At 39.2% G+C, this 22,589-nt stretch overlaps 1 protein-coding gene across 1 annotated transcript; it reads right to left on the minus strand.

Annotated features, from left to right (window-relative positions):
- Nucleotides 1-786: 786 nt before the first annotated feature.
- LOC140318604 (neuronal acetylcholine receptor subunit alpha-3-like) lies at nt 787-22,321 on the minus strand. Its single transcript, XM_072396421.1, has 7 exons — nt 22,164-22,321; nt 8,684-8,823; nt 8,526-8,570; nt 8,320-8,429; nt 6,803-7,010; nt 5,057-6,040; nt 787-1,679 (listed from the first exon to the last, which is right to left on the minus strand). Exons 1-7 carry the CDS (start codon nt 22,219-22,221, stop codon nt 1,554-1,556), a joined length of 1,671 nt encoding a protein of 556 aa, XP_072252522.1. The 5' UTR covers nt 22,222-22,321; the 3' UTR covers nt 787-1,553.
- Between the last annotated feature and the right edge of the window lie 268 nt (nt 22,322-22,589).

Below are 22,589 nucleotides of genomic sequence, written 5' to 3' on the forward strand. Positions count from 1 at the left end.
AATATGCAACCTGCACAGTCCCTGCGTAGAAACTACCAGTGGCCATTTCTATTGAAACATCCAATTGACCTACGATGTTTTGTGATATCAAACATTTTTTTCTGTCCTTTCTTCCAAATTCTTCTGCAATTCATCTTACCTGGATGCTTCATTTGACAAATCATGGACTGAAACACAACAGAGTCTGGGTATCATGTGGAAGTTCAGAAGAGGACCAAAATATAGGACATTACTGGAGGCAAGCACATAGGTAAACAAACAGCAAGTTTTAATATACTACTGATGTCTGCATCTGCTCACTTCTCTAAACATGAAAACCATTATCCCTCCATTGTCCTCAATAACCATTCAAAAGGAGAAGAGGGGCAAGAAAGCTTCTGAAGAAGTCAGAATAAGGAAACTCAGGTGTTCTCCTGTGTAGATTTGTCTATCAAGTGGTGTAAACCATGTCCTTCCATATGTAGAACATATTTTGGAATCATTTTAAAGTGACAAAAAGCAACCAAGGATTTCTCATTTGGTAGTTTTGGTTTGTCAATCAAAGTGTTCCTTTCTCACATCTTGTTCCTTAGACACAGAACATGCTGTGTCTATGCTGATGAGACATAGATGGCAGCAACAAGGAAACAGAAAATCACAGATGTGGCAAAACAACTTAATACACAGAGAAAAAAAGTTACATTTTCAAAAAAGCAAAACAAAGACACAACACTGGGACCTTAAGAAAAGACAAGAGTCAGTTTTGTTGTTTCAAGTTTCTTTAGAAGTTTAATCAACATTGTGCTATTCAAGGTGCTTCTATATACCGTCAGTTTTCACTGATGTTCTGAATGCATGTGCGATGCATGATTATTCATGAAAACATATCATCATTAAGTGTACAGCCATAGCCAGTGTCCTTCTCAGAAGCCATGCACGACTCAAATTCTATATTCTACAAAGACATGGACAAAGAAAGACATTGTTGCTGCTATTTGAACACATGATTATTAAAAAGTAGTCAACTATATGTCAATGATTTTTAAACATAAAGAGACTGGTGTCATGGTCCTTAACAACATAATGTTTTTATTGCACTTGTTACTTCAAAGTCATTCAGTTTCTTCTATTTTAGTGATAAACCTATTTAAGAGGTTCTTCTACATTTTTAGTATAACACAAATATTGGCAATGCAGCCATATTGAGAGACAAAAGATGACAGTGAAAGAATGTCAGCAGTGGCAGGTCAAAGCATGTAAGAGAGGAGAAAAACAAAGGGAAGAAGATGTGATAATCAGGTTGGAAAAAAATGGTGATGGAGAGAAGGAGGCCAGATAGTAGTGTAGTGGCAAAATTTAAGAGGAATGAAAAATTGAAAGCTAATGATGGAGTACCAGAGAGGAGCAAGAGACAGACTGAGGAGTGACAAAAGGCAGAAAAGGAGGACAGCGATACCCTGGTGTTTCATGTAAAACAAATGCGAGAGGGGTAATTCCCGGAGTAATTCAAGTGACATACAGAGAGACAGACAGAAGAAAACTGGAAGAGAGAAAAAGAGTCGGGACAAAGTGACTCATTTAAAGAAGCTGATGAGTGGCTGCAGGAAGAGTCCCAGAGTTCCCAGCACACACACCGTCACAAAAACCCACAAGAAAATCCTGTCAATGACCATGGCAACGTACTTCCAGTCATCCTCCACCTGAAGAGAAGCAGGGAGAGAACTTCAGTGTGTGCATAAACAAAGAGAACACAAAATAGTTCTGCGCTTTCTGTCCTCCAAATGCTCAATCAAATGGTTTCTTCACGTTGTCTGTGGGCTTATTCAATATAAGCCGAGTGTTCCCAGAATCAAATCCTAGCCATTTCCACACAATGCATACCAGATAGATTTCTGTTCCAACTGGCTGGGTTGTCATGCAAACACAGACAACAGCAATCTCTAAAGATCAAGGTAGCTGCGGTTTTTGGAGCAAGGTGCTGCAGTTCCAGATGGTGGCAGATGGAGGTTGAGCAGACGGTGGAGAGCAACTGTGGCAACAGCTGATCTCCACCATCTGCACAGCCTCAGGACATTATGGCAAACATCTAGCTCTCTTCTGATAAAACAGCTGATTAATTGGCTCAACAATACCAAGTCAATCAGAGTTACTATTTTTACTTTATTTTGAAAATTTCATTCGGTCAGCACAACAAATGTTGTGTATTTGATGACTGTTTAGTCAGAGAGGTTAAATCCATTAATAGCAGATCATGAACTATATACAATAAATTATAGTTCTAGTCGACTGTATTTTACTGTTGGACTGATATTAGTTATTTAATTGTTTAACATAAAAACAAAACCAACAGTGTTAGTAGTTGTCTTATATTTCTTTCCTCTATATTTGACAAATAATCAATGTTTTTAATTTGTTTCATAGTCTGGCAGAAACTAGCCTGTTCAGCTGACTTTCATGCGACTGCAGAGTGATTATAATACTAGTTACATAAGAATCAATGTAAAACTGAAGATGAGCCATGAGCAGATTGATGGAAAATATCCTAAACAGAAATTTATTTGGCTACGCCAACAAATATTACAAGACTGCTGGAAAGTCTCTGCCAGCTGCTACTGTCTGGTGTCTTTCCAGAAGGCAAAGATTATCTTAAATAAGCCACGAGGCTCTCCCACGGTCTAAAGGCTTGTGTAAATCACGCAAAATAGCTTCTGAAGAAAATGAAAATGCGTTGGCTATTTTTACATTGAATTTTTGTGCGCACCTCTGCCACAACCTGCTCCACTCCAGTCCAGACTGAAATGGCCGTAAACAAAAGACCAAACCAACAACAGCAATGGCATATAATGCAAGAGACAATTGGATGGGTAGATATTCAAGTTTCTGCTTTTGACTGATTTTCTTTGCAAATGGGGTCATTGAGTAAATACTGAAATTAAATATGTATAAGATGTAGTTACATGTAGATGCACTCAATGTTTCTGAACTTTCAGAGAACACTACCTGTAATGCAGGGGATTTTTATAAGTAAAACAATGTCTCGGAAACTTAATTTAGACCCTGGTTCCTGAAAAAGAAATTCACAGTTTCCACAAACTTCTTAGTTCTTAATGTGGAAATGAAGCTTATGTGTTCACGTGCACTACTGTGAAAACATTTAGTATACTTTAGATGTTTCTATTCCTCATATCACATAGCGCAATCAAAGGGGTGTCTGATTAGTTTCAAAGTGTTTCTGAACAGGCAAGCAAACAGGCATAGTTATAACGAGGTGTAACCGGCCTTTTTGGAGCTCTGAACATTTTCACAGTGCTGTGTATCGTTAATCAGGTGTGGAGAATGAGATCATGACTGCAGTGACCATAATGCTATTGTGCAATCGGAGGTGGCAGTGTGGCTAAATTGCAGGCATGAAAGAAACATTCGAGTGGTGCTAAGAAAAGAATGAGCTGACACAACAAACATATCAGAACTATCCAGTGTGTGAGGAAGGCGTACACAAAGCCCCACTTCTGTGACAAACAAGCAGATTTACACTCCCTAAATAGACATGTTCAAACAGTTTCTACATTATTTACTGAACAAGGTAGGAATGAACCCATTATGTAGATGCAAAACACATGCAGTTAGTATTGTTATATGTGTATCTGCTCATTTGTATGCTGTGTAAATTGTGGGGACAGCATCTGCTCATTCAATTAAAATGATAAATCTGATCCCACAAAATAAAATGCTTTTTGAGATCAAGTTCTTGTTCTTAGAACTAAGTTATGATTAGAATAAACCTTGATGGTTCAGGCAGCATCTAGTTTCAGTTAAAGGTATGGATAGGTCTTTGTTGTGGACAGAAGGTGCTGTCTGTGCCTCATTTTGCACTTACGTTCATATCACTCTTTAGTTTCCCGTAGGCAGAGAACACAGCAGTGAAACTAGGCCAGATCATCCATGAATGCATTCAATTTTTCCAATATACAATATTTTAAATCTTGATACCGCAGCAAACAACGACTTGCTGTTTCAAGATATAGCAATGTATTGATACTCCGATCAAAGCACAAAGCCTTTCTTCCTTTTATTTCCTGCATAGTTTATGCTCGCCGGGCCACCGGCTGTAAAGGACATGGTTTGTTTTTTTTGGGGAGAAAATGTAGTTTTAGTCTTTCCTCCACTGAATAATACACCAATAGACAATCTAGTAAGAATGTAAGATTTATTTTTGTCTGGCAAGTTTTTTCCAAGTTAGAGAGATTTATGCTGTATGAGTATCTGGGTACTCATAATGGTTTTCTAAGGTTATATGTAAAGCTTTTATAGCTAGTTTTGCATCATTCTGTCACTGACTCTACCATATTTCGTGTTTTGTTAGGCTTTGAAAATATTTTATTTACCTAAAGAACACTACATACTCTCACATTTACCTTCACTGACCGCTGATTTAGAATTACATGTGTTGTTAAAATAATTTGCCTCTTTTGGTATTAATCTGGATCATTTGATTTTCCCACAATAAGTCCTCACATTGTTTGTTGTGCTAATAGTTGTTCTGTGTTAAGCAGGGAGAGCCGAGCGAGTAAACTCACTTCTTCCTGAATCCACCCCAAAACCTAATTTTTTTCAAGTGATGTCACTTAAAGCGTATAGAGAGCTTCGTGCTCTACAAGACCTGTAGACTGATCTGTAAAAATGGTGGAATTGTTCCATAAAGGTGCAACCCATTTACTGTAGAGATAAGATACGCTGTTTGATAGCAACCACCCTAAGCCTATTGGATTATATAAATAACAGCTAGTTAAAAGCTTAAACCTTCATCTTTTATTGTAAATCACTGGGTTTGTTTGAACCAAACTGACATTTGAGAAAAAACTAGGCACAGCTTCACTTTAAAGCAGCAACTAAAACAATTTTCATACAATGTAGTGAGGCTGTTCTCCCACACAACACTTTGGGACTTCCAGTGAGATACAAAACTCATTTGTTTTAGTATTATTAAGTCTTTTCTAGAGAAACATCTCATTAGACGATGCACTCACAAAAAATAACACACGCACACACATTTCAAACTATTTGCTACATTTTGTACCTCCTTGGCTTTGTTGCGGGTCCTCATGTTTTCTGCGATGTACTTCACGCTCTCAATGGCCTGCTTGATCTCTGGCGACACCACAGAAAAAGCTACAACAGCGTTGACCGGTGACGATGCGTTAAGGGGCCTTGGCACCTTCGGCAGCTCTGACTCTGGGGGTCCCTGGGTTTGAGGTGGCACCATCGGGGGTGGAACAGGAGTAGGTACCTCCTTGCCTCTATAGGGACACCTCCTGTTCATATCCCGGTTTAAGTCGCGGTTCATCTCGCCATACTCCACGCAGTTCATGGAGCCGCCAGCTGAGGAGGTTCCTCCTCCACCTGAGCCACTATCCAGTGCTGGACATGCTACTCCCCCAGTTATACCACCAACACTAACACTTCCCGAGCTACTTCCTCCTCCAATGCTGTTCTTTCTCTTCTTGCTACCTCCCGTGCTACCTCCCGTCCCCCCTGTAATTCTGGCAGGTGATGAGCAGCCCTGGTCGATAGGCCTCCTCATCAGCATAACTCTGGGCAGCACCCCAAGGAAGACAGACCTTACCCACTCCGGCATTGTGTGAGTCATGGGAGTGCGGTAGTGGACATTCAGAACAAAGACAGTGATGACAATACTAAGAGTTACAAAAATCATGGTAAAGAGAAGATATTCTCCAATCAGAGGGATGACGAGTGATGTTGAGGGGATGGTCTCAGTGATGACCAGCAGGAACACAGTGAGGGAGAGCAGGACTGAGATGCACAGGGTAACTTTCTCCCCACAGTCCGAAGGAAGGTAGAAGACCAGCACCGTCAGGAAGGAGATGAGGAGGCATGGGATGATGAGATTGATAGTGTAGAAGAGCGGCAGGCGACGGATGTAGAAGGAGTAGGTGATGTCAGGGTAGATCTCTTCACAGCAGTTATACTTGATGTCATGTTTGTATCCTGGTGCATCAATGATCTCCCACTCCCCACTTTCCCAGAAGTCTTTCAGGTTCACCTGGTGAGGTGAAAATGTAAAAGTTAAAATCAAGACAGTTTTAAGAGAAAATGGAGCTTTGTTTAGATTGCCCATTCTTAAAAATGCAAAAAACTTCCCCAAAAAAGTCTTGGTCTAATTTTGATTAATAAAAAAAAACCTAATTTTTTTTTCCACTTATGCTGTAACTTGTGCTTCAAATCTATGCTGACCTCCTTAGGAGTTGATTGTAGACGCATAAATAACGCCTGCCTGTGTCTGGTAGTATAAGACACTGACTGGTCTGGGACAACTTTGGTTCTGCAAGATAGATTTTCTCAGAACTAATTGTATGAATCACCTGAAAGTCCAACTGCCTTGAAAAATGAAAACATATCGATTCCCAAATCAGTTTCAGTGTAAGACCCACAGTCCTGGTTCTGAGTTAAAATATGTGTTAAAGGTTGTCTAAAGCAAATGGGATGCTTGGGTCAGACTTCCTCCCCAGATTTTCTGCTTAGAGTGGCTTGATGCAGAAGAGTATCAATCTGCTTCTGAGAAGCTCTAAAATGCGCCACAGCGGAATCCATGGGTTAACCATGGGTTAACGTATTTCAAGAAGGGAACATGAAAAAGAGCTCTGACAACAGTTACAAAACCTTAATCAATAAAATTTTTTTGCTGATAACCCATCACCTCTTCTCAAAACCTTCAAAGAAAAATCTAATAAAGGTTGAAAGTCACAGGTAAATTTAACATGTGAAAAAGTTCTAGACAAGCAGGATTCCCGACAGTCTCTCTGACCTTTGAGCCAATGAGCACCAAGTCGATCTTTGCCTTGTCATAGGTCCAGGAGCCAAACTTCATGGAGCAGTTCTGATAGTCAAAAGGGAAATATGTGATGTCCATAGGGCAGGAGGATTTGAATATAGCTGGAGGAACCCAAGTGATCGTGCCATCAAACTTTAGCAGAGCTTTGGTCTTGTCTTCCACGAGGAAATCACCTACAGCACTGTGAGAGAGCGTTTTCATTTAAAATGAAGAGGTCATAGGATTCAGAGCAAACATTGTTATCAGTACCAAGCATGAAGAAGAGGTAAAGACAACTCAGAGACATTCTAAAATGTTTAACATCTACCTTAATACACAGTATGTTTTATAGTAAATGTTGTAAAACAGAGAGATGGCTTTTTTGTTTTCCTTAATGGTTTTTTGTTGATCTGTGCGTGTAATGTGATGTAACTGCCAAGTTTAATCTAAAAAAAAGTTTCTTAGAAAAATTTTGATGATTTTAAGAACAGAACTTTCAACCATAACACAGAAGTTTCAGTCCCGCCTGGTACATTTACAGGCTTAGTTAGTTTTTCAGTTGTGACTGAGCTTCCTTTGCAGTAACTGTGTGCAACTACTATTATTTTAGTATGATTTTTAGACTTAGTTTCCTATTACTATCATACATATTGTTATTTTCAGTAAAGGTTTGTTTTTGTTACAGTACGGCAAAGCTACACTTAAAAAATGACCTGATTCATTTTAGAGAATAAAACATGATTTTGGTCCAAAGAGATCACCATTTAACATTCAGAGCAGTGTATGTGTACACACATATACATATATATATATATATATATATATATGTGTTTTCTGCCTTTTGTTTTGCTAGAGTGGACGCATGTCCCACCTATTTTTATTACATAATTTACGTTACAGCTGGCCATCAAATAAAGTAGCATCATGACATCAATCTGAATATGCAGCTTTCAAATTTTCTCTTTCATTTTTCTATTTCTTCATGGGTCCAGTCTTAGATCAAAATATGTTCGTCCACAGTGCAAAAACCAAATACTTTTACCACAAAGGACGTAAGTTTATGAGATGGCATTTTTGTTGGGATGGAACATGTCATCCTGACATTGTTGTAGAATTGAAAATGCTGAAACTGAAATTTGTCCTCCGTTTTTAACCCATCCAGGTTGGCACTTGTTTAACTCACACATGCACAGGGTCACACACTCAGAGACAGATGCCATACACTGGAGCGGTGGGCAGCCAATCACAGCGTCCGGGGAGCATAGGGGTACAGTGCCTTACTCAAGGGCACCTCGGCCATGGCAAGGAGGTAGACTGACACCCCTCCAATCCCCAATCTTTAAGTGGGAATCGAAACGTCAACCTTTCACTTACAGGACGACCCACTGAGCCACAGCCGCCCTAATCGAAACAATATGATTACTTGAAATCACTTGGGTCTCTCAGATATATGCATTAGACATCTGAGCATGGGAACCTGCACTTCTCAGCATTTGTGCAATAAAACTTACTTGTTGTACAAGACAATATCTGGCCTCCAAATCTTATTGGATGGAACTCGTATGAACTCAATCCCATCATACTCAACTGGGGTCCATTTCAATTTGTAGTCATTCCACACCTGACAGAAAGACATAGTAGAAACAATGAGCTTTTAATATGACCATGCACGTTATGCAACACATCTCATGAAAAATGACACACGATCAGTACTAACATGTCTCAGCCACAGGTTGGTTTCCATAATTTGATTCACTTCATCCTGAAAGAGCAAACAAGGATCTGGTGAACAAATCAGATACATTATCACTTGAAACATTTGTTACAGTGTATATTTCAGGATGACTGTTTGTTACAGTGAATCTGTGTTCTTACCACTTTGACGAGCTGTGATATGGACACCTCAAACTCCACAGTAACAGGATCAGATACATTCTCTACTGGTCGGATGAACTGGTTGTACCTTCGGAACAACCTTCGAAATAATCTGTCCTCTGCCTTGGATGAAGAACAGCCTAAAGAAGCAGAAAAAGGGGAAGAAGATGAAGAAATTGAACATTAGAAGATTGAGAAACATGAAAACACTGTTACTTTACACTGACTGTGTTAATATGTGGTTTTGTGGAGTCATCCAAGATGATAACAGCTCCTAAATCGAGCTTGACTCCACTATTTCTGAAAGGCCAGCAACTCAGAGGGACTTAATGTCAGTGTCTGCTAAAAAAGTTATTACAGAGACTCAAATATTAATGTCTTGTCACATCAAGGCTAAAATACAACAGTGAGAGAGAAAGTAAGACACACAAACTGAAGCATAGGAAATTACAAGATGCAAAAGTGATGCTGGAAGGTTCATGATCCCTTAAAAGTTTCCCCTATTTCTTCTTAGAGTTATTGAAGAGAGTAGAGAAAACCCAATTTAACAAAGGTCAGATAATACTTGTTATTTTTCACATGAAAGAGAATGTTTACGTTTGCAAAGTTTTCAGAAGTCTGCTTGGAGCCTGTGGTGCAGCAAGAACTGCAACTAAACTTTTGCAGTGACAGTTGATCAGTCCTGCATCTCAACCTCGAATAATTATAGCTCATTCCACAAACTGAACAGGATTAACTATAATTTTCAGCAAATAAGCCAAATAAAATTGTTTGACGCTAATAAAGAAATATGTATAGTAATGTCAGGAGGTGAAAACACAGGCTACAAGTGGGTCCTTTCAAAATCTCAGTCTTTTCTGAAGTCAACAAAAAATCTTTCTTTGTGCCATAATACACTTCTTTTCATGTTCAAATAAGATACCCCAATCCCACTGGATTACTATCACACAGAAAAAAATTCAATCACTTCAGTTATACCTTTAAATGTGGCAGTTGTGAAGCAAATAAAGTCAAACCTTTCTGCATATCAACAGAGAAGTAGTGGTCTCAGTTTGATTTTGGGAAAGTTGTATTCAAACTATGCAGTTATTAGCCATTTTGCCCTACATTTATCATCCAAATCTGAAGTGATCTTTTCGAATGTTACATAAAAATGCAATAAAATTAGGCATAGTTAAAACTATTTGTAGCGAATAACCTGGAATGTATAGCATCGGGTGGAAAAACGTAAAACTAGACATACTAAAAATAAAAACGAAAAGAAAATGGTTACATTTGCCAAAAGTCTTTGGGAAAATTCTAAAAAATATATTATTCTTTATTGTAAACATGTATCACCATCTTTGTTTGACATGAGAACAGCAGATAATTCATGAGTTTTGAGAGCTTGTCTTTTAGAAGGTAAGAAGGTGTTTCCATCCTTCATTTTACATAATGATTTTTTCTCAAACCTAAAGAAAAAGACAAGCACAAGACCACCCACCTGAATCAAATCTAAAAAAAACCAAAACAACTTGACTGCATTTAGAAATGTCAAAATTTACCCTCAGCCTTTCTTAGCGTTAAGTGTGTTATGAAGGGTATTTAATTTGCACGCTTACAGGATGAAAGCAAAGCCACACAAAGAATGCAAAAAGAAAACAAAAAAAGATGTGTCCATTGGTCTTTGGCCAGAGTGTCTGCAGAGGTGTGCGTGCAAAGCTGTACTGGAGGCCAGATTGTGGAAAACTGCCACTAGTAACACTGGTGCTTGGCATGGCACATTGACCAAAGCCTGTCCAAGCAGAAAATGTTGCCCCACTTGAGACAGCACACACTCACGCCACCAGAACAACCCTCAGGAACACTACAGCCTAGTCCAGTGTCTAGTAGCTACAATGAGCTTGACACCCTTTATGCATTGCTGTTAAAATGCAAATAATCTAATTGAACTAATCTTCATCCAATGTTTCCTTTGTTACATTCATCTCTCAAACAGATGACAGCATAGATTGGCCATGTCTATTTCTATGCTCTACAAACTGACAGAATAATTACTGAGGCGAATAAGAACAAATGCTTTGAGGAGCTTAGACTGACCTCTTCCATCACAGCTTTCAAGTCAGAGAGCGATGCACATATTTAACACAGCACAAAGCCATCAAACTGGCACTTAGTGAACTGCTGCATGAACCATCCCTGAGATGGAGGTGAATGTGTCTCACCGAAAGGGCAAGTGGGACGCAATCCATATAAACACACAAACAGCCACACTCCCTGAAAGGATTTGTTTCCTTGACAACAAATGAATTAAACATAGATATTTAATGGCTAGCTTTCAATCCAAGTCAGTTAACTCTAAACTAACCATAAAGAACAGAAAACTAGTTCACAACCTAACTTTGACAACCTTCTTTTTACCATTTTTTCTTATCAATTCTTAGGAGGACTATTAAAAAGACATTACGAAAAAAATGAATCACTTTCTGTGTGCTTGAAATTCAGAAAAAAGAAAAATCTGAGATGGACAGTTGAAACTTACGGAACTTTTATGCACTGTTATTTCGTGATAACTAATTAATTATTTTGTTATCTCGATATAACAAAGATCATTTTCTCGAGATAACAGATAAATTTATAATATGTTCGTCTTGATTTCAACTTACAAGAGCTGCCACGAACGGCTTCCGTAGCCACTAGCTGTAGCTGTAGGCTACCAGTATGTTACACTTTCTGTTAGTTTGTTTACTTGACTGGGTTTGTTTAGGGGCTACCGGTTAGCAGATGAGAGGCTGACAAACTTCTGTCTATCCGGCTGCTTCAGCTAAGGCAGTGTTTCTCAATTCCGGTCCTCATGACCCACTGCCCTGCGTGTTTTCGATGTTTCCCTCCTCCACCACACCTGATTCAAATGAATGGCTCCTTATCAGGCCACTGCAGAGCTTGATGACGAGCTGATCATTTTTCTAGGTTTAATGTTTTCTGTTCCATCTTGGAAAATCTGACTTCTTACAGGCATTCTTCTTTCATTTTTCCCACTCCGCTGTTGACGTTTTAACTTCCCATTTGTTACGGATGCAGCACTATATAAATAAATTTTTTATATTGCAAACATCTTCTTCATATTTACAGTTCTTCACATCAGCCTCTAAAAACACAGAGAAATGGACTGTATTGAAGGCCCACAGAGGGGTAGAGTGGAGTGAGTGGATCACCACATTGCATCTCAACAGGTCACTGAAAATAAAGGTGCTAATTCAAAGTGGACAAAAGAATGAAACATGTCTCAGACATTTCATTAAGACCCCAAAAAATTGTGTCAGCCTGTGAAAGAAATTGTGCTTTATGTCTCCTCAAAGGGAACATCAGTTGGTGCAAAAAAAGTGGAATTTTCAATATGAATTTGAAGTATAAACTACAATGGTTTATAATCTGGAAATTAACTAGTTGAAATAAACTAGTTTGTTGTAAAGACTATTATTTCTCCAGGTGAATTTAGTTTTTTTGCTGGTTTGAAAAATTAGCAGCAGAGTTTCCCACAAACACTTTTTTGCCAGCAGTCTTTGCTCCCTTTCCCAAAGGTTTTAGAATCTTCATTATTTTAATATGTCCGATGTGTACTCTATACATGAGAAAATTGTACCACATTCCCCACAGATAACAATTGACTTTCAGTCAGGATGGTGCGTTAATAAAGGCTTGCACACTTTACGTTGAAACAAATATGTCACATTCACTATACAGAAATGTCATACATCTGTTCTTCCATTTATTGCCATGGGGAATACACTCTGATGAATATTTTCCAGACGTCTCAACTCAAAGCATGTCTCAGCTTTCATTTTGAGAGTCTGCTTCATATGCTCATGTTTGCTAAATCTATTCTAACTTGTCAAGGCATGAAAGTTATTTTATTGGTGGTGCTGTATGAATCCAAAACCTATAAATGTAAGAGTGTAATAATGAAAATACAGAAACGCTTTACAACAGGGCGAACACAAGGGTAGACTCGGGTTACTGAGCTTAGATTTCAATCACTAAGGCAACACTTAATGTAATGGCATCATGCGGTGCACATTAAAAAAAGAACACAAACGTGAATCCAGCTTAAATTCAGTCCCGTATAAAAATAAAAAACACAAATAGCATTCTGCAGAAAAACTGTAGAATGCGCAGTGACTTCATTTGTCCCCATATTTTACATGCAACACTGATTTTAAAATCATTCCCTGCAGTTCACGGTGAGGTGAGAGTCATAGTTATTAGTGAAAGAGGAAGAAAGAGGTCATTTATGTCCACTGACTTAAAAAGCACATTTGCAATCATATTCAATCCCTTAGATGTTTTCAGCCGCTTTGCATCAGGTTCATCCCCTTGATCTTGATTATTTTAGTTTGAATTTGATGGAAATCACAAAGCAGGGATAGGTTAAAAGAAAACTGAATCAACTGTATAGCCAGTGCTCTGTGGGTTTGAAAACTCATAACTTTTCTGAGGTCACTGGCTAAGGCGAGCTGTGTCTTAAAACTTAATAAAAAGGCCTTCCTCTAGAGACGCCTGTGTAATTTCATGCTCTTGGTACCTACCTTAAAACTGCCTGCCGTTCACTGATTTGCTGTGCTGTCATAACCTTGTTTAAGCCTCTAATTGGCTGAGGGAAAACCAGAGCAATTATAATCAGCCAGTTAATTGGACCTTTTGTTCTTTGCCACAAAAAAAATTAAGCTATTACTTTACTCTTTCTCTCTCAGAACAGTCCCTTCCTCAATTCCCTTTACTTGTTCTGCCAATGAAGATCTCAAGTAGCCTTTAGGCTAGTTATAACCTTTGGACTCTTTCACCTCTGGTGATTATACAATACTTTTACAGCTCACCACATCACTGGATTTAATGTGCACTGCAGCAGTTAATCTGCAAGTGTTCATGTTTTGCAGTTAGTCTTTCATGAGTTAATACGTCCCACTAACAGAAATATATTCAAAGCTAAAAACTCTATCCGTTGAATTATATTTTTAATACAATAAGTTTGCAAAGTTTTGATCTAACACCGATTGTAACCATTCTAAACCATTCTAATCAAAATCAAGAAAAAGGCAGATTGAACTCAAGCTAAATTAACTGGAGCCTGTCCAAGCAGCCATTGGACGAGAGGCCGGGTACATCCTGGACAGGTCCCCAGTCCATTGCAGGAACACTAAAACCAGACTTTTAAAATACATGTAATCCATGTTGGTCCAGCTGGTACCTGACAAAATCTAATTTTCAGAATTGCTTATTCCACAGTTCCTCTCCCAGGATTTGACCCAGAAGTAACAAAGGAAGCTGGTAAATAGAAGAAGAAAGCAGAAACAACTGAGAATAACCACAAGGGATAGCATGTATATCAGTTGTATGAAATGTGAAGTATACAAGACATACTAAATGGACAGAGCTGTAAAACCGTCCAATTCAAAGCTGAACAAGGTACCAATTTGCCACCAGCTAAATTCTTTGTCCATTGTTTTTGTCTGTTACATAATGGGCCAACCAGGAAAAAGCCCAGCACTAACAAGCTGAAAGCCAGTTTATCACAACCTATCGCAGCACTCAGAGCTACTTCAGTCATTAATTAGCTTGCTTTTATGGCGAGATAAGGAGAGTAGTCCCATCTAAATTACATCTTTTAGCTTTAATTATAACTATACCTAAATGTGCATTTAAAAGATTTTAATATTTCCAGGAGTCATCAACATGAAAATCTTTTCTTTTATCAGCTTAGGTTTCTATGTCTTCAGAGTAAAAATGTTAATCCCCTTTGTCTGGACTGTATTTGTTCCTGATAACAGGACCACTGGAAATAAGCCTGACAGTCATAGAATAGAATAGAGTTAGAATATTTCAGTTTACAAGATGTGCATCTTTTTTCTTAGCCTCTCCTTGTAATGTAATATCAAAGTACTAAGCCTTTGTACTGACTCACATTAAGCCAAGTCAAGCAGTCATGCATTTCCCCCTTAAAAAGCCACAATGATGGGGAATTAGGAAGGCAAACAGTGATTGTGTCTTTTTCTCTTGTGGGTTTAGGAACCTAAATCTGTAGAAAAACCAGTGGCCTGTGGTAGGCTTTGATCAGGCATGTGCTTAACAGGATGAGCCTGGGGGCCAATGGTGGACAATCAGAAAGAACTAATTACCCTCTGAAAATACACCATTGACCGTGTATGTGAGTGCATCAAGAACAGATACGAAGGAAGAGAGGCAGTGGGGAGAGAAGACAGGAGATAAGATGAAAGAACAAGTAGAGAAAAGTTAGATAGCGTGTCACTACTCTCTGGGTATTTGGTGGCCCGACTTTGACATGCTGAATGACACACAAGAGGATCCACAGTGGTTACTGCATTTGCTGTGGTCATTTCATGAAGCATATTGTGCTTAACCCACAGTATGTGCGTCGTCATGTATGTCAGTGTGTGTGTGTTTCTATGCATATTTTTTTAAAGTAAACAAATTTTCTTAGGTAGAAGAATATTCAAATGATCCAAAAGTATGTTTTAAGAGAATCAATACAATAACATTAAGACTAAATACTAATAAAAGGACAAACAAAAATATTATGAGTTCATTTTTCAAACAGGTATGTTTACATTTCAAAAATATCTGACAGTCTCTAGCAGTCTTGCAAACAAGGGCATGTGAAAGCGCCAAGGAAAGCTACAAAATGGTGCCTTTTAACATGACGGAAACAAAGAGAAAGAATGTGATTTCACATAAACCTCGATCTTGCACTCCTGCTTGTGTTGGGATGTGTGTAGAGTGACCGAAACTAATGGCCGTCTTTTGGTTGGACAATTCAGGGATGTCTGGTATGATGTTTTGTGACAGCCTGTTACTGTCTTCTGTTTTCCTGTTACAAGGCGCTGAAGTCTCTGACAGGAAGGTAGAGCTGAATGATGTTGAAACTGTGTGTTTGGCCTGTCTGGGTGCAGCAGCGTGTCCCTTGACAACCTTTTGTTTGCTTTCCCTTGGAAATATCTCCTGACACTGAATCCCTTTGAAGAAGCACACTCAACATCACTGTTAAGGTACCCCCTTACCTAGCAGCTGAACATAGAGGTTCAAAACTCCTTTGGCGAGTATGTATATACAACCATAAAGAGCATGTTCATATGCTGAAATAATGGTTGCGTCAGTCAGTGCGTCAATATGCACACACAATGTCACAGGACTGTTTCTTCTGTGTTGGAAATTGTTGTAGTTCACGGCTTAACATTTTTCCAACTCTGTACTCTGATTTGTGCATCTTTTCACTGCATGATATCCGATTCAGGACACTGCATCTGCAGCCGGACTCAGTGTAACGGATGAATGTCTCTGTGAGCTATGCCAATTTAAAATGCATTAGTCAGTTGTTTGTAAAGCGGGAAGTTTAGGAAATAATAACCATTTACATCTGGGATTTTCAAATGTTTACCTGAAAAGTACTGGCAGTTAGACATATTTATGAGACACGTTGCAGGAGAAACTGAAAATATAACAGTGTACTTCTGCAACACTCTTACCTTGAGAAATAAATCTGAAAGACACAGCTACAGGGAACCAGTGCTCACTTATCTCTCTTGAAGTGATGCTTGTTCTGGCTTGTCTATCATCCATGTCAGCAACACTGACTGAATCAGTATTCAAAAATTTTGTAAACATCTATGCCCCAAATACGCAACGTTTCCTCCTGATTCCAAGCCCTTTGAGATAAAAATGTCTGCTACATTATCATTTTTACTCTTCAAATGATCATCTTCTTTTTCCACAATTCATTTGTCATAGTAAGAAGAGATTGTCATCTTTGGGAAAAGCTTGATGATATACTTTGATCTTTACTCTTCTCTAATCTTTACCAAGGCTTGGTTGTCCGCTTTTGAAGAAGATCTACTTTTAAGGTTCTCTTACAGATTTATTACAAGTATTGCTGTGATCTGTAATAGCCTGGGGTGTGTGTGTATTCCTACGTTCACCTATATCCTGGGGCTCTTGAAAAATGAGTGTCATTCTCCCTGGGAAATACCTTGGGGAAATACTTTGGTACATCTGCCTGCATGGTGTTTGTTCATGCATGTTTGTTTTCTAACGCTATTTCTATCCCTAACCAAGTGATTTTTTTTTTTAAACTGACACGTTTCATCCTAATATGTTGTGTTTACGTACAACGAAGATAACCAACATAATGGCGGACGGTGATGGTCATTTTGTAAAATGAATGTTCTCAATAACACATCACACAAAGGCCCATGGTTGAAAGAGCAGCACTTAATTGCACCATACACCCCACCAATCATCTTCTCCTCTCGAAAACTTTGTAGGTTGTTATACAAAAGATTTGAGAATGAAATCTGCTTTGATGTGAAAATGGTTATGAGAGTTATATTTCCCTTCTGACCACTTGTAGGGTCAGTAGTTTACAGGACGTGATTATGAGCCATATGGAAGGGTATGAACAAACAACTTATATTACTATTTCAGCTGGAGGACTTGTTGAGAAAAAGCCATGACAGAAAAGGTAACAACTCACAAGAGCAACCATTCGATAAAAAATAACAAGCAGTTAAGAGGAGGAACTGGGCCAGAAATGTGAGGGAAAAAAATGCCTGTGCTCCATCATGGGCCCCTTTCTGAACTTCTTCTATTTCTCACCTTCTATCCTTCCATCCTGAAGTGTGACTCAGATCACAGCCAGCAAAGAAGCCAGGATGTGCTCCCTAAGGGAGTACATCAGGCACTGGGGCTGTTTAGAGGAGGAGGTGTATTTGTGTCTGTATGTTAGAATGGAGACGCTTTAAGCCAACCTATAAGAGGGAGGAATAAGGCTTCCTCCTCTGGTGGTTATACAGCATGTGTGCGCCAGGGTTTGGTAGCAATAATCACATGACAATCGCGTTAAGAGGATCCTAAAGCTGCCTCACAGTCCTTAAGCCACACACTAGCACACGCATATACACTGATTGCCTGTCAGACTTTAATACAACTATATTGCTTCTGGGAGTAAAACCAGAGAGCTGCTCTGTAGTTACAAGCAAAGCTGAGATGGGCTTTAAAAGTCTGAGAAGTAAATATGCTTGATGATCCCGTCATGCAAGCAGACTCAGATAAGTGTGACAGGGACATGACCAACTTTACGTTGATCCCTGCTACAACTAGTGATAGGTCCCCATTATGTTTGACTGTAGTCTCACTGTTTCTTCAGCAGATTTAAAACCCAAACAATCGTTTAAATCATCAACAACCTGCGCTGGCTGCTCTCTTGGGAAGAGCTAGTTCAGGGACAGGGAATCTTTACTCTGTCAGAGCCCATTAAAATACACAACAAAGTGAGATAAGAGGTCAAGCCTGAAATGCAATGCGATTCAGATGAGCATAATGCAGGCATGGCTGAACTTCTCTCAGCTATTTTCTGCTGGAGATGTTGCAGGCATGATGCTGCAGGGAAATGCATTATGCAATGTCGGTCGCTCTAACCATTCCAACCTGAAAGAACCCATCCTGTCCTATAATATGGTAATGTGCACTACAATCTATCCCACAGGCTGTGACTTTATTTCAAAATGCCATTTGTCCAACAAACAGCCCCCTGCTGTACTGATCTCTTATTCTTTACCTCCAAGCTCGTTCAGCTGGTGCTATTTTTGACTAAAATACCCAAATCCAATGGACTGCAGGATCAGCATTTCTTCTGTTTTGGGGACAAATCACCAGATCCTGGATGGCAGGAGACAATACCTTCTGGGGCTTCTGCAATAAGGCCCCCAATGGGGATGTATGTGTGTGTGTGTCAGTGTGTTTTTCTTATCTATATGCACAGTCCCTGTTCATACAAAAGTCACACAGTAAAAGAAAGATTGATGAGGGGAGGAGAAGATGACAGAAAAGGGAAAAGGGAAGGGGAAGACAAAATCCTCTCAGTTCTAATTTTTTATTTTTTTATCCTTAAAGTGCCAAGTTAAACACTTCTAACTAGCTAAAAAAAAAACACAGAGTGGATTTCCTCTGAGTTGAGTAAAATCTGTTCAGCCGTGAGACCACTGACAGCGTTGTGCTTTCAAACTCTGCTTTCTTTTGAAATTCACTCAGTTCAAGGGCAAAGCAGCAAAGCTGTAGCAAATCTCTCCAGCTGAAGAGAATGGCGGTGAGAGGTATAAAAGAAAGAATTAAGGCAGTTCTTCCCACGTGTCAAACAGGAGCACATCCCATCACCTCAGCTATGAGTCTGGGTCAAGTTACAGGATGTGTGAACACAGCATCTTTCACAAGACAACTGGGGTGTGACAAAATAAAGGCACTTAATGCTGTTCCCAAAGGGAGGACTCAAGGAATCACATCCCGAACAAACTCGTCCCTGCAATTGGTGCTTGAAATGAAAGAACTCATTCCTTATTTAGATTGAACCAAATGCCTATTCATTCAATCCTCCCACAATTCTCTAATATCTATATTTGCATGGTCTACTGGCTTGCTCAAATATAAGCTATATGCCGTTTGCATGTGTCAAGGATCTTCCAGCCCATGCATAGACTTGAACTGATTCAACAGCTGTTCACACCTTCATCTATAACATCTGTCTACATGTCTGTTTCAGTAATTTCGGAAAAACCGACATATTAAGTCAGGTGTACCTTTTTTCAGTCGCCATTGTTTGAAGAAGCAGCATATACTCGCTGCTGCACAAGCATAAATGTTCATAACAAAGTATGTCACTTATGTAAGTTAAGCTGCAACAGTCAACAAACCTGTGATATTATTAACATTTGCTACAGCAGCTAAGCCAACCTCAGCTGAAGCTATAGCTAAATTTACATGAGATTCTACAAAGCAGGAATACCTTCAGTTGCACTGTAAAAAAAAAAACAGTCAAAAACTTTTTGGAAATTAATTTTTAAAAAATTGCTGAAATTAAGCGCAAACATAATAAACCAAAGAGTTGTTTTGATGTTTTATTGGCCAGTGTTACCAGCCGGCAATATTTCTTTCAATAACCAACGTAAAACACAGGGTCTTTAAGTCTCACAGACTGAGTGTGAGATTTATGCAATTCACGCTTACCTGACTCCACAGATATATTTTCTCAAGTAAAAAAAAAATAAAAATTATGTTGCAACCTAAAATTTTGAGACTGAGCTGCCAATCTTTTGCCTTTTTGTCACCAGTATTGTCCTGCAAGAGCCAAGTCTCTTCCCTGCTGCTGCAGGAACACATATTCCTGCCTCTGCTCCATCCTGAAACCCTGATTCTGAAAGAATCAGGGTTTTAAAATCAGAATTTTATCTGAGCACAGCAGTAGTTTGGAAATGTGCTGTTATTGACCATGGCATCCAAATGGGCTTCTTTTCAGCCACAATTTCAGACTCATTTTGCCTCTTGACAGAAGAATCAAAAAAATATGTCAATGAGAGTCACTGTATTGGGAACTCAGCTTTGTTCAAATACAGTATATGTTAGCTCAAAGGGTAAGAGACCTAACCACAGAAGAAAAGTACTCTGAGGGGATTACAGTTTTGTCTTTGTCATGAAATTTATTTGCATTGAGTTACTTCATTATTGAGTCAACTGTAAACAAGCACATTCACTAATATTTGTAAGAAATAAATACATCTATTTAATTTTGCAGCTGCTTTTTAAAGTTTATGTGCATATATAAAAATTGGCAGCCATAGGTCAGGGTGTAGAGTGGTCGCCTTTCAGTCGAAAGATTGCTGATTCACTCCCCAACTTCCATTAGTACTATCCTTGGGCAAGATACTGAGCCCAACATTGCCACCCAATGTTTTCTTCACATGTAAAGTCTGTTTGGATGAAAGCACCTGCTAAATCTCTAATATACTAATCTAGTGCAAAAGAAACCAATGCTAGCTAGCGCCGGTACATGCAACACTTTCAGCAATGGGACTCCAATTTGAGACCAAAATACAACAACAGTTTATTTCTTCTCTCTTTTTCAATTTCTCTGTTTACATTTATTTGGGTTCAGGTAAAGACCACGCTTTATGCCTTAAAACCTCCTCTCAGAGCTGTAACAGAATGTCATTTCATTAATTGCCTATTTGACACAATAATTTTCTGTAGGTGAGGAGTTGCATTCAAACACTGAATGCCAAGCGGAACAGGAAGTAATTGCTCAGATAACCATTATCTAGCTATCCAAGGGCTTCCCTGTAATACCCAAAACATTCGAAGATAACTCTGGAGGCTGTCAGCAGACAATAATCAATTGGTTCCCAGATTGAGACAACAATAATTGAACTGTTTCAGTTAACTCTTGGTAAAAATAAAACGGCACAAAGAAATCTTGACAAATATTTCTTCTTGTTCGATGAAATAAGGAAATTACAACATTTTTCCTGTCACATACAGTAGCTTTTCTGCCAAAAACCGCTTTGCTGTCAATAGCTACTGCCCTCTGTCTTTGATGTGCAGTACAGTAACTTCATTTTCAGAAAATATAAAAGTGAGAAGATGCAAAGGCACATTTCACATTGTTTTACTGTTGGATGTTAAGACCTAAAGCAGCACAATGCCAGGACAAAAGCACATTGTCAACATATATAGCCATTGTTTGATTAAGTTGTGATGTAAATCACAGGGGAAATGGTAGTTCACTCAAGATTCACCAGTAGATGGTCAACAATGTGCCCAAATTACAGCTGGCATCCATTTGATTGCTGTTACCCTTGAGTAAGATTTACTGTTCCTAACCATGACCCCTGACTCTATAGAAGCCTCCATGCCCACTATAAAAAATGCAGAGAGGAAATCGAACGTGATAGTTATTGAGCTGTTGGTGTAGAGAAGTACCTATGTCACCCATGTGTTTGCTCGCTTTACAGTGACTGCTGCTTGACAGTAGCTCCAAAGGTGTCAACTCTACTGCCACATGCAACTGTAACATGTAAACACATCAAAATCAAAAATTACACCCAATGTGCAAGTTGGAATATCACGTCTGAATTATTTCCTGCTTCTGGATCTCACAGGGACAACCTCACACATGAAAACAATGACTTTAAAAGTTTTAAGAGAATGTGTGTTATTATTAGTTGAGCACAAAAACGTAGAGAAGAAGAAAGTATTTCTCTGTAGAGTAATGCAGAACATATTCTTAAATTAAAATGAGAAGACCAGCCCCTGTTTTACTACGTAATGTAAGCTTGTGAACTCCCACAATAACTTGTCCAGCCCTCCACTTACTGGCATTCCATCTATTTATCATAATCAAAATGCAAAAATGCATGAAGGTAAATTCATGAAGTAAAGTTTAATTGCTTTCTGAATGGAATCATCCAGGCTCTGTCTCCGGAAGGGAAGTAAAGGCAGTTTGTTTTCATTCCAGAGGCGCTTGAAAGAGCCTTGAGGTGAAATGGGCAGCTAAGATATATCTTTTTATAACGAGCAATTGAATAGGTGAAGTGACAATGTCCCAACCACAATGCTAAAACAGTACTTTTTCTGCGTTTCGTATCCATAGCGCGCTGTGTCTTACCTTGCGCGGCGAAGACCACCAGCAGGAGGACGGTTGTTAGTTTCCCGGAGAAATTCATCTATACATCGGTGCCCGGTGGTGCTTTTTGTAAGTAAACGGTGGTGCAATATAGCGGATTGTCGTCAGTGACCCACAGCAGACGTACGTGAAGCCTTTAGATAAACACTTTCCTTTGCGCTCCCGAGCGTGGAGATGTTGGTGCACTCTGCCGACATGGACAACTTCTGCTCGTTCCGCCTCTCCTCTTCTCCCACCCACCTCTCTTCCTGTTCATCATCACACCCTCCCTCTCACCCACGGGCCAAACCGAGCGACCTGACTCACAGTGAGTCAGAGGCGATTAGTTTTGAAAACTAAAGATAATTTCAAATATGGCTCCAGGACTCTCAGGGCTCTGTCCCACAGCAAGAACATCTTTGGGATTTT

Source organism: Leuresthes tenuis, unplaced genomic scaffold (assembly GCF_036924035.1).
Source record: "Leuresthes tenuis unplaced genomic scaffold, fLeuTen1.0.hap1 SCAF_11, whole genome shotgun sequence".
NCBI lineage: Eukaryota > Metazoa > Chordata > Actinopteri > Atheriniformes > Atherinopsidae > Leuresthes > Leuresthes tenuis.

Excerpts from the sequence above, each read along its gene's own strand:
- LOC140318604 (XM_072396421.1), bottom strand. The coding sequence starts at position 22,221 with ATGAATTTCTCCGGGAAACTAACAACCGTCCTCCTGCTGGTGGTCTTC. Across the intron at positions 8,824-22,163 it reads GGTGGTCTTCGCCGCGCAAG|GCTGTTCTTCATCCAAGGCA; the intron begins GTAAGACACAGC and ends CTGCTTCTTTAG. Across the intron at positions 6,041-6,802 it reads TGGTGCTCATTGGCTCAAAG|GTGAACCTGAAAGACTTCTG; the intron begins GTCAGAGAGACT and ends TCACCTCACCAG.